The 11,692-nt window shown below is 45.4% G+C and overlaps 1 protein-coding gene across 6 annotated transcripts in view; it reads left to right on the top strand.

The window, feature by feature from the left end:
* The window catches only part of Spry1 (sprouty RTK signaling antagonist 1), a 48,779-nt gene extending 38,249 nt beyond the window's left edge, over positions 1–10,530 (top strand). Inside the window, exons 1-3 of one of the 6 annotated variants that reach the window (XM_031376667.1) lie at positions 5,946–6,105; positions 6,526–6,814; positions 8,469–10,530. In XM_031376667.1, the coding sequence (XP_031232527.1) occupies positions 8,524–9,465 (942 nt within the window). In that variant the 5' untranslated portion in view covers positions 5,946–6,105; positions 6,526–6,814; positions 8,469–8,523 and the 3' untranslated portion in view covers positions 9,466–10,530. Of the gene's footprint in view, positions 1–5,875; positions 6,106–6,525; positions 6,815–6,929; positions 8,381–8,468 lie in introns of those variants that run through there. The other 5 variants (XM_031376669.1, XM_031376665.1, XM_031376668.1 and 2 more) reach the window with 5 other exon arrangements.
* The last annotated feature ends 1,162 nt before the right edge of the window (positions 10,531–11,692 follow it).

The raw sequence follows: 11,692 nt of genomic DNA on the forward strand, positions 1-11,692 counted from the left end.
ATGTACAGCATGTTTACTGCAGGACACAGCCATTATTTTAAAAAAAGAAAATTCTCTCTCTCTCTCTCTCTCTCTCTGTGTGTGTGTGTGTGTGTGTGTGTGTGTGTGTGTCTCAGATGACAACTTGTTGAGAGTTTGTTCTTCCTTCTATTATTCTTTTAAGATATCTTAATAACTAATTTTGAGATGTCTTGGGGATTGAACTCAAGTCATCAGATTTGGTGGCAAGTGCCTTTACCTAATGAACCTTCTCACCATCCCACAGAAAATATTTGGAACCCTGTGTCTCAAAAGTGCCTTCATTGGATTTAGTATAATCAAAATAACAATCTGGATCTTATTATTTTTCTCATGTTCCCAAGCCGTTCGTTGGCCTGACAGCCTGTAACTCTGTATCAAGTGATACTATTAGATCCGTTAACAATACACAACTGAGCCTCACACGGGAGAAGTGCTTCCAATAGTGAACTTAGTCCATACCACACCCACATAGAAAGTGTCAGCTCTCTCAAGACTGTGATGTCAGCCCCAAACAAGCTTTGGTCTCAGTTGGGTTTCTACTGATGTGATGAAATACCTCGACCAAAAGCAACTTGGGGAGTAAAGAGTTTATTTCATCTTACAGTTTGTAGTCAGTCACCAGGGAGGTCAAGGCAGGAAGTCAAGGCAGGATCCTGGGCAGGAGCTGATGCGGAGGCCATGGGGCCTGGGGGAGGGGTGCTGCTTGCTGGCTTGCTCCCCATGGCTTGTTCAGCTGGCTTTCTTTCTCATATACTCCAGGTCCACATTTCTAGTGATTTGGGCCTGCCCATGTCAATAATTAGTCAAGAAAATGCCCAACAAGTTCTGCCTACAGGCAATTTGACAGAGGCATTGTCTCAATTGATATTTCCTCCTCTTTGGTCTGTCTAGGTTTGGGTGAAGTTGATAATACCCAATCAGGCAGGCTTTGTATAATTAGGTCACTGTTGGAGAATGTGCATTGTCTGTGAAGTGCTCTTCTTGGCTATATGGCTTCTCCTGCATTAGTTAAGAGTCACATACTACTTTAGTCCCTTTATATCAATCTTGTAACTTTCTGTGAACGCAGGGTCTCCCACAGACTTTTCAAAAAGCCATTGGTGTAGACAGATTGATATTTTGTAACATCACTGAAGGCTAACAACCAAAGTCATATGATGATGTACTTAAAAATATATATATAAGACTGTTTTGCTTTTTTGTTTTTGTCAAAACCAAAGTCCTGGCTTTTAGCTGTTTCCATCTTCATTGATATTTGAAATGACTTATTTCCAACAATAGGTGGCGCTTCAAGGAGTTTTTGTCCATTGAAATGTACCGCCTGCTGACCTTTGTTGTCGGTTTTCAAAATCAACACAAAATATTCATGATCCTAAAATACTTCCATAATTGATGGACTGTAACTACTACTACCCATGATATTTGTTGTGGAGGACCAAAATTAACATTCAAAGAAGTCATAAAAATCCACAACAAACTATGAAAACAAGAAGAAGCATCTTCAGGCTTTTAAAAAGTTACAGGACTCAACCTGAACTTAGAGGACAACTGTTGCAAAATCCCAGTTGAGATACACATGTACACATGTACACACACACACACACACACGGTTATGTGTAAATATGGCAAAGCAATCAGTCAAACTTAAAAGTTTGTCTTAGAACAAAAATGAAACCCAGCTGATCTGAAAGTAGTTATTGGGTAGAAATGGCTCATGCCTTTAACCCCAGCACCCACGAGGCTGAGGCAGGTGGACCTCTCTGAGTTTGAGATGAGCTTGCTCTACATAGTGAGTTCCAGGACAACCAGAGCTATACAGAGAAACCCGTCTTGAAAAATCAAACAAAAGTTATAAGGCAAATTAAGTTTATTATTTAGGGCCGGAACTCCAGAAAAGAGGGGTTTTCACATTTCTTCTTTATACAGTATTTTGGATACAATGCCAGCCAATTATTTGTATAGATTATTCCAGCTCCCAAAGCACTGTATCTGCTTGACTCCCTCAGGAGCATCAGGGTGTCAGAAGGTTACAGTGCTATTAGCACCAGGAAAAACCCAAGGTCACTGAGCTACACAGGGCAGCTTCCAAACTTCTTTCGGTGGGTCCTTCAGGCTTGCTTCAAGACACAGTGTCCTTCCTATTTGTAATACTGAACAGAGGACTTATGGATATATGGGGCACATTAGAGATATGAGACCATAACGCAGAAGGAGGATACAATCGAAACTCAGCCCTTAGATGCTTGTATGTTGTCAGTTATTATAAAGCATCTGAAATGTTGTTGTTAATGGGATTACTTTAAAGGCCTTGACAATTACACAGTAAGAAAAGTAAGTATACATATTAAACTTCTTGTGACTTTTGTATGCTTCCTCTTTTCAGTGTTAAACACTCTTAAGTGGCATGTCTATAGTTGCCTACAATATGCCACCTTTCCATAAATAGAGAACAAGCTATTACCTTACTATTTATTTATTTATTTATTTATTTATTTATTCTATTACTTTATTAGGAAACAAACATAAAAGTAGACAAGCCCTAGGAGGTATCTGAGTCTTATTTTGTTTTAATAAAAACATAATTTGGTTTTCTTACAGTTTTATTTTTGAAGGCCATATAGTTAGTTTCAGGTTTAGACCAGATGAAGTTCTTATGCACATCTGTAGTGATGGAAATGGTAGGAAGTGTTCAGATTAGCAATTGTTGTTGGCCAGGATTTATTTTAGGGACCTTTTGCTCCGCTTTTCAGCAGATAAGTAGAAGCGATGCTCCACTTACGTCCTTATGAAAACGATGAGCAAGCCAGGGTGAGGGGAGCAGGATTTAGTGTGCTGTTGGATAGGCAAAAAATGCCCACTTGGTACGGAGGTAGATAGAGATGCTCAAAGATTATTTTGAAATCTGTAGTATTTCAAAATATGAACATGGATATTGATTTCACTGGTGTATTTAGTGCTTTCCTCGGAGCTGGCACTTTACTGAAGAATCTCAGCAGCAAGCTGCTCAAAGCTCTGGCTTTTTCAGTCGCTCTTAGACACCATGTAGTTAAGAGCTGGTGTAACTCCATCTTGAGCTGTAGTCACCAGACTAAGAGGCATTGGGTCAGTCTAAAAGCAGTTGAGGCTTTGTGTGAACACTTGTCACTTTGAGTCACTTGCATATAAGGCGAGAGGCTCTAACTCAATCAAATCACTGGAGACCGAGTATTCAGTGGGCTGGGTGTGTAAAACATTCAGAGTCCTTTACTCAGGGCAGGACTTCATGGTTCCCATTTGCAGAATGTAAAACCACAAAGAATATTAGAGGGGTAAGAACCATGCTTCTGAAAAGGAGGGAAATGTTTATGGAAATCTTACAGAATAGGTTAGTCTATTTCACTCTTCTACAAAGACCGTTCATAAAAGGAAACTGAAAATAGCATGGCCCATCCTTGCAGCTCATCTGAGGATGTTCAAGAATACAGGGATTATTGCCCTAAAAGGAAAGGAAAGATGTTGACCCCCATCACTGGCTCCTTATGGATGGGTTCAGATCCACTAAAGCATCAACTCCTGTGATGTTTTGGTTTCAGCTTTGCTTCTCAACAGCACGAAGGCTCTGAGTGATGATCTAGTTAACTTCACAGCAACTAATGTAACTTATCGTGACGTCACAGAAAAATACTAGGCGATTTAGAAAATATTGCTTGTCAGCCTGGAAGCAGACAAAAGTACTATTTGTCAGCCTGGAAGTGGACAGACACACATCAATGGCTCTGATATTTTTATTTGGGCAAATAAATAAATCAACAACTCTTTGAGTACTTTAATTTCTTTTAAGTCACACACACTTCTGAAGCATTTGCCAGGCACGTTTTTCACTTTATTCTCTTTCAACAAAAGCGATGGATAGTTGTGTCTCCTGGTGAAGCTGAAGAAAGTGTTGGGCTTCCCTTCCCACTCGGCTCTATGTAGACAGATCTTACAAAGGGAGCTGGGAATCACTGACATTTCCCACCGGCCCTTAGAGCTTTTCAAAAATGCTTCCTGCTCCAGCTGCTTATTCCTAGACTAGACTCACTGCAACTGAGTTTACTAAACAAAACACAAGGTCTGTTATTGCTAAAACTGTAGAGTTTCTCTCAAGTCTCGTGACTGCAGGCAATTAAAAAGGTGAAGCTGACTTCATTAAATGTCTTCCAGATTCAAGGTTACGAAATGCTAACCTAGTAATATGTGATCTCAAGAAACACACAATGGGGCATTTAAGCAGAATCAACTTTGTGCAATGTATTTGATTTTGAAATAGAGCGTGACCCTTGAAGGTAGTATTTTTGACAACATTTTATGGATTATTATTATTATTATTATTAAAAATTTTAAAACTTAAGAGATTTGTTTTAGCATATCTCTGGCTCAAATATTCTGAAATGTAAATAGGAATCTTTGAAATTATATTTTTATAAGTGTTATGTAGTTAAAACTCTCCATGGCTGCCTCTCCTCATCTTATTACACTGGAGAATTGCCCCGAATTTGTGCAGACAGCTGGGAAGAGCCAGATAAAATACTCTGATGTGATACTGTATTTCTGACTTGACACTTCCAATCTATTAACACACACACACACACACACACACACACACACACACAACCAAAATCAGATCCACTGCAAAAACCTCATTAGGCTTCTACATCTGTGAAAATAGACGAGATACAAAAGCCCCACCAACTTTACACTTGAAAATAAAACTTTAACACACCCTCGAGTGAGGGATGGACAGAGCTTCTCGGCTTTTGTATTTTCTATTATCTTCTAGAGTGCTTTCTTGCCACTGATGCTCTTCGTAGGAGTGTCCTGGGTACCTTGCATGTGATTCCACACATGACCGTGAATTCTAAAAACATTCAAAAACTTGGAAATGCAGTATGCCAACAACAACAAAAACTGTTTATAAAAATCCACTGCAATTGTTAAGACTTTAAAAAATCACTTTGAACCCAAAATATTCTAACTCACATTCACAGGTGGTCTAGATCTGTTGTTTATCAAATACTATTCCTGATAAAATTCCCTGGAAAAATATTTTCTATTAACATTTTTGGGGGTCTTGGGTTATTTTTAAAATTCTATGAAATTTTTAATTCCACATACAGCCCTTTTCACTGCATCATGTGCTATATCGTTCCTATAATAAATGACCAAATTCCATAGTATATAAAGAAGCAAAAAGCATTCCCTGCTTACTAAAGTCCCCTACCCCGTGACAGACATGTGACTAAAGCTAAAACTTTCTGACGAATTGTGCTTATTTTACTTGATTAAAAATGCATTGGTGTTTTTGATAAAATTATACAAACATTACAGAACAGGAAGGACTTGGGTTTTTCTCCCCACCCCCCACCCCCGCCATGTAATTTTAAGGATCATATCACAAACCAGATGGAGCAATCACTAAAACCTCACAGTAGGATATCTCACTCTTTAGTGTGTAATTATATTACATTTGCAAAAGTGACTGTCCTTTCTGGAACTTTCATACTTCTCATGATCTGAACTTTGCTCATTTTCCCTTTATCTGGGGGCACGGTGTCACGGTGTACACGTTTTTTTTTCTGTTGTATTTGTTTTTGCTTTTTAAAATGTTCTCTACAACCCTTTTTTAACTCAACTCTAAGGGTGAATGCACCAGTCCCCTTAAATCGGAGGTTGACAGGCTCATGACTGACAGGGGTCCTGGAAAGCCTGCTCCTCCCCAGTTGCGCTAGCAGGGCTTCTGCAGGCAATCAACTTTTATTAGAGCATCCTCGAGTCCACATCCACGATCGCTAAAATCCTACTCCGGGTTTTCGCACAGCCCGCGTGATTGACACATGATATCACCGGGGGCGGGTCTCGGCGTGGAGGTGGAGGTGGCGGCGACGCTGAAATGCTGCGGAGCCCGCGCGCGAGTGCTCAGCACGCAGGGGTTTGCGGCGGCCCCGCAGCCAGAGCTCTGCGGGCTAAGGAGCGGCTGCGGACGGCGTGCATGTGCCGGGAGGGCCGGCCCCAGGCTCTGCGCTAGGTAAGAGCCTTCCCCACCCGCCGAGGACCTGGCGAGATCAGGTGAGAATGGGGCTTTATTTTACTTTATTTTATTTTCAAGGAACTGGACGTTTTCTGAGCTGGCTCTAGCTCTGTGCCCGGCGATCTGAGGTCGGCCCTGCAGCGAGCTCCGTAGCCGGGCAGCGAGTTCCGCGTGTGCGAACGCGGGCTGGCACCGCCGCGCACCCGCGTGTCTTGTGCGCATTGTTGGCGACCGATCCGCCGGGCGCTCGTGCCAGACCTGACTTTCCCGTTCCTGCGTGCGGGCTTGCCTCGCGCAGACGCGTCGCTCGGACGCGCTTGTGACTGCGGGGGCTTTCCGTGGGGGCAAAACGTGCACGGCCGCGTGTGTCCGGGGCTCGTGGCTGTCCTTCACGGCGAGCAGGACAGCGTCCCGGGCTGGCGAGGGACTCACGTGTTTCTGTCTCTGCTCGTCTGCAGCCGGCGTGGCGACTGCGGGGACGCGGACCTGCGGGGACCCGAGAGCCCGGGACGACGCCGGGCCGCGCGCCTGACTACCGGGACGGGAAGGTGCTGTGGAGCGGGCGCCGCGCGCACCCGGCGGATGTCCCCGAGCCGCCCTCGGCCGCCGCCAACCGCGGAGAAGCGCCCCTGCCCGGGGGCCGCCGAGGCCGCAGCGCGGGCCATGCGCGCCCGGCCGCCCCGCCGCGCTTGATGCGGCGCGCGCTCCGCCCGCTCGGCGCCCCCGGCCGGCGCCGCGGAGGCCGAGGTGAGTGCGGGCGGCAGGTGCGGGCCGGGGCGGGCCGGGCGGTCCTGGCGGTCCTCGCGCAGCCCGTGCCAAGCGCGCGGCACCCGATGGCGCTGGGGACCCAGCGCCCGCCTGTGCTCGGAGCGCAGTGCCGCGGGACGCGGGGAGAGGGCGCTGCCTCCTCCCGCCCGCGAGCTATTTTCATTCATAACTTTCCCCCGCCGGACCTGCCGCGGCTCGGTGCCCCTGAGGTCTCTGCGTGGGGCCCAGGCGCCCGGCGGTGCTGCCCACAGTGCTGTCCGCGCGCGCGCTCCGGCTCCGCTTTGGGCGGTTGCGGGGCACCTAGTCCGCCTGAGCGAACTTGCTTGGAAATGCCCTGTAAAATGCGAATTAAAGCCGTGCCTAGGGGTTTCATAACTCAAGCAAGCCGTTCCCACGTCTTCCTTTCTTGTGGATGAGGCTTGGCACATTTAAAGTCTTCGTTATGGAGTTTTAAATTAAAAAAAGAAAAAGAAAAAAGAAATAGATACGGCCCAGGAGTAACGATGAGCAGTTTTCCTGTATGGTTTAGGGCTTCGGCACTACGACACGCTGTTAATGGACGTGCTTCTCATGTGCGGAGAAGGTAGTTAGAGAGGCCTCCAAAAAGCTAACACATATGTAGTCTGGGGACATTAGAAGGCATTTGTGTGTAAAATATCTTAGATACCTATTGCCCGGAAACAGAAACGAAAGAGTTTGGTCTGTTTTAGGAAGAATACATTATAAATTGAAAGTTATTTCCTTTTGAAATGGAAATTGTGTTTGTTGTATCAGTATATCAGTGTATTTATTTTACTACAAAAAGCGGGTCTATTCAGGGCTTGTGAAAATCAAGATCTGTCGTGCAAATAAATGAAAGGAAATAAATATATTGTAAAAAAGACCAGGGCTCCTCACCCTGCTTTAAAGGGCTGACACTTGTGCATAAGTTATCCTTGTTGTATGGGTGAGCCTTGTTTAACCTTTAAGGAAAGCTAAATCCACACCGTACAGGTTGTGTATGTGTGCCAGAGCATTCTTCATTCTTTATAGCTTCCTTTGCTCATCTGACAGATCTTTGTGTGATGAGCTAGCTTTAGACCCTGACTTCTGCTGAAAATGGCCTTTAGAGATTCTGAGTGAGCTTGGAATAGCCAGTGTTTTGGAAATTGCCTTGATTAATTTTCTCATTAATCTAAAGCTCGTAACAGCATATAAATGGCCAAGAGGCCACAGCACTAAAGCCATTCTTAATCTTTAAAAAGTAGCTGACATTTTCCTTACGTGAACTGCCAGTGAACTGATAGTGAACTCTGAGAACAGTTCCAGGGCGCACACTGAATGCTCCCTTCGAAGGCATATTTCATTTTAATTATTTGTTAGGTTTGCAAACAGGAAGACATGACTTCCTCTGCTTTTTAGAAGCTGGAGAGCAACTTCTAATTTTTAGGGCACAAGGTCTTTGCTTTCTTCCTGTGATATGGTCCTCTGCAATCTTTTTTGGAGTTGGACTCTGGCCAGGATTCTGCATCATTGAAATCAGCCGATGAAGGAGATCATTACCAGGTGGCTTGGGGGATTTGTTACTTGACAGAAGCCCTTCTCCTCAAAATCTGCTTTCTGTCGCTTATTTTTCTCTCTCCCTCTTCTTTAGGATTTCAGATGCATGGCAGATTTCCGCTGACTGCTGGAACTGGAGATCACTCCACATGGATTCCCCAAGTCAGCATGGCAGCCACACTTCACTAGTGGTGATTCAGCCACCGGCTGTGGAAGGCCGGCAGAGGTTAGACTATGACAGGGACACTCAGCCTGCTACGATTCTGTCCCTAGACCAGATCAAGGCCATCCGAGGCAGCAATGAATACACAGAGGGACCTTCAGTAGCGAGAAGACCGGCTCCTCGCACCGCACCAAGACCCGAAAAGCAGGAAAGGACTCATGAAATCATACCAGCCAATGTGAATAGCAGCTACGAGCACCGACCTGCCAGCCACCCGGGCAATGCCAGGGGCTCGGTGCTGAGCAGGTCCACCAGCACCGGAAGCGCAGCCAGCTCAGGGAGCAGCAACAGTGTGTCCTCTGAGCAGGGCCTGTTAGGAAGATCTCCGCCCACCAGGCCCATCCCAGGTCATAGGTCAGATCGGGTCATCCGGACCCAGCCCAAGCAGCTGCTTGTGGAAGACTTGAAGGCCTCCCTGAAAGAGGACCCCACCCAGCACAAGTTCATCTGCGAACAGTGTGGCAAGTGCAAATGTGGAGAATGTACAGCCCCCCGGGCTCTGCCCTCCTGTCTGGCCTGTGATCGGCAATGCCTCTGCTCCGCGGAGAGCATGGTGGAATACGGAACCTGCATGTGCCTGGTCAAGGGCATTTTCTACCACTGCTCCAATGATGATGATGGAGGTTCTTACTCGGATAACCCATGCTCCTGTTCACAGTCCCACTGCTGCTCCAGATACCTGTGCATGGGAGCCCTGTCCTTGTGCCTGCCCTGCTTGCTCTGCTACCCTCCTGCCAAGGGCTGCCTGAAGCTGTGCAGAGGCTGTTACGACTGGACCCACCGCCCTGGCTGCAGGTGTAGAAACTCCAACACTGTCTATTGTAAGCTGGAGAGCTGCCCGTCAAGGGCTCAGGGCAAGCCGTCATGACTTTTGGAGGTGGATTGGACCTCCGTGGAATGTCTAGCTTCCAAACTTTGGCTGTTGGTATTAGAGGCAGATTTTCTTCTCTAGTCTCCTGTCTTGGATGGTCCTCAGGAGGAGTGGACTGTGAAACTGCACCCAGCTTTTTCTCATTCCACCTCAAGGGTTCTGGGAGCTGGGAGCGCCTGTGTGCTGCATCAGCTTTCCAGCGGCATCCGTGAAGATGTACGCATGCCCAGACTTGGCTGAGAGTTGTTTGGGGTCTGGTACTGTGGGATCATGGACTTAGTTTGGTTTATAAAAAAAGTAACCATGTACGTGCTTAAGTAAGCTACATATTAATCTGCCTCTGATGAGAGCTATCTCGGCGTCCTCTCCTAGCCGGATGGGAGGAGCTACTCCTTAGAACACAGTTTTTTTCTCTGCATCTACAGGCTGCCTTCTCCTTACAGCCCCTCCCCCGCCAAGCCTCCCCACCATGCACTGCGCTGAGGCCAGTGGGTCATCCCCGCACACCCCTTTGGCATAGCTCTGTGCAGTGTTGGTCTCCACATCAGAGATGATGTTGGCTAACCCTTTTTTCTCTCCAGTGCCCAGTATCTGTGAAGGACTTCTCTTTACACCCCCACTTCACTGAAGGCACTTGGTGACTGGAGTTGAAATTCCTGTCTGATCTGCCCCGGTGTCTTAGAGCTACAGCTCCCTAAGGTGCATTTGGCTCCTGGCTGGCCTTTTGACTCTTCAACAGCTGAGTATTTCCAACCCTTCCTGTTTTTTCATTGCCTTAACCACAAATTGTGGTGCTTTTTGTATATTTTATGTATAAATCACAAAGTTGAATCCTGGCTATTTTTAAGACAAAAGTCTGTTAAACTTTTTTTATTGTAAAGAATATTTATTATGCGAATCTCTATTATTTTATGATATTTATTGCAAAAGACTGTTGAAATGTACTCATGTCTGAATATAACATATCACTACTTCAAGAAAAACAAGGTGACTCAAAAAAAGTACATAAAGTACATATATGTTAACTACAATGCAGAAAATATATTAATTAATGAAACCGCCTCTTGATTGCATCTTTTTTTTAAACCTGCACTGCTGTGGAATTGTTACGTGATTCAACCTGTTCAGACTTTAAGTTACAAAGTCCAGGCATAGGTGCCCTCGGGTTTTAAACAGTGCTTTTGGAAAGCTCTGTAGTCAAAGTTGTATGGTCTACATTGCTTCATCCGACACCCGAGTGGGTTATTTTGTAAAGTGAAGGTTTTTTATAAGACAAATGTCCCCACTTTATTTCGTATGTAAGTTTTGTTCATATTGTAGTTCCTTGAAATGCTACATGTTTTTTTTATGAGCGTTTATCTTAAAACTCTCTGGTTGTTCAGAAGTTAGTGTTCAACAGTATGACTTAAATGGTTTAGTAATGTAAACATACTTTAACAAACGTTTTCATAATTAAGATGTGCCAAAGAAAGAGCTCCTGCCAGAGAGCTGTTCCAGAAACCCTCCTGTGCCAGCCTCCTCCTCAGAGAGCTTCACGTGGGGAAACCCACAATACCTTTGATACCTTACAATTGGGGCTGGTAAAGCAACCGGGGACCTAGAATCATGAGGTGTGGAAGCTGTTTGCATCCTATGAAGACCTCAGTCTCACCAGGTCACTGCCCTCATCTGCATAGAGAGGAGGATGGTGGCAATTCTAACCCAGGGCACCGGAAGCTGCCCAGCTTCCTGTCATGTGGTTTCTTGTGTCTTCTTCGCATCAGCCAAGGTTTAATGGGGAGAAACTCTAGTGGTTTTCTCTTAGGCCACCAAAGCTGCTGGTGGCATCATGATATTTCATAGTTTAAATAGTTTCTCACCTCGGCCTCCAGGTGAAATTTTAAATGAATATTCGTGTTCAAAAATCATTTTGAAATCTGTAGTATTTCAAAATATGAACGTGAATATTGATTTCACTGGTGTATTTAGTGCTTTCCTCGGAGCTGGCACTTTACTGAAGAATCTCAGCAGCAAGCTGCTCAGAGCTCTGGCTTTTTCAGTCGCTCTTAGACACCATGTAGTTAAGAGCTGGTGTGACTCCATCTTGAGCTGTAGTCACCAGACTAAGAGGCATTGGGTCAGTCTAAAAGCAGTTGAGGCCTTTTAGGGGAAAGTGTGCTGTGGTGTTTTAGTGCCTACTGTTTGCCGAAGTGTTTGAACACCAACTGTGTGCTGGCAGAGCTTG

This window comes from Mastomys coucha, unplaced genomic scaffold (assembly GCF_008632895.1).
Source record: "Mastomys coucha isolate ucsf_1 unplaced genomic scaffold, UCSF_Mcou_1 pScaffold17, whole genome shotgun sequence".
In the NCBI taxonomy this organism is placed as follows: domain Eukaryota; kingdom Metazoa; phylum Chordata; class Mammalia; order Rodentia; family Muridae; genus Mastomys; species Mastomys coucha.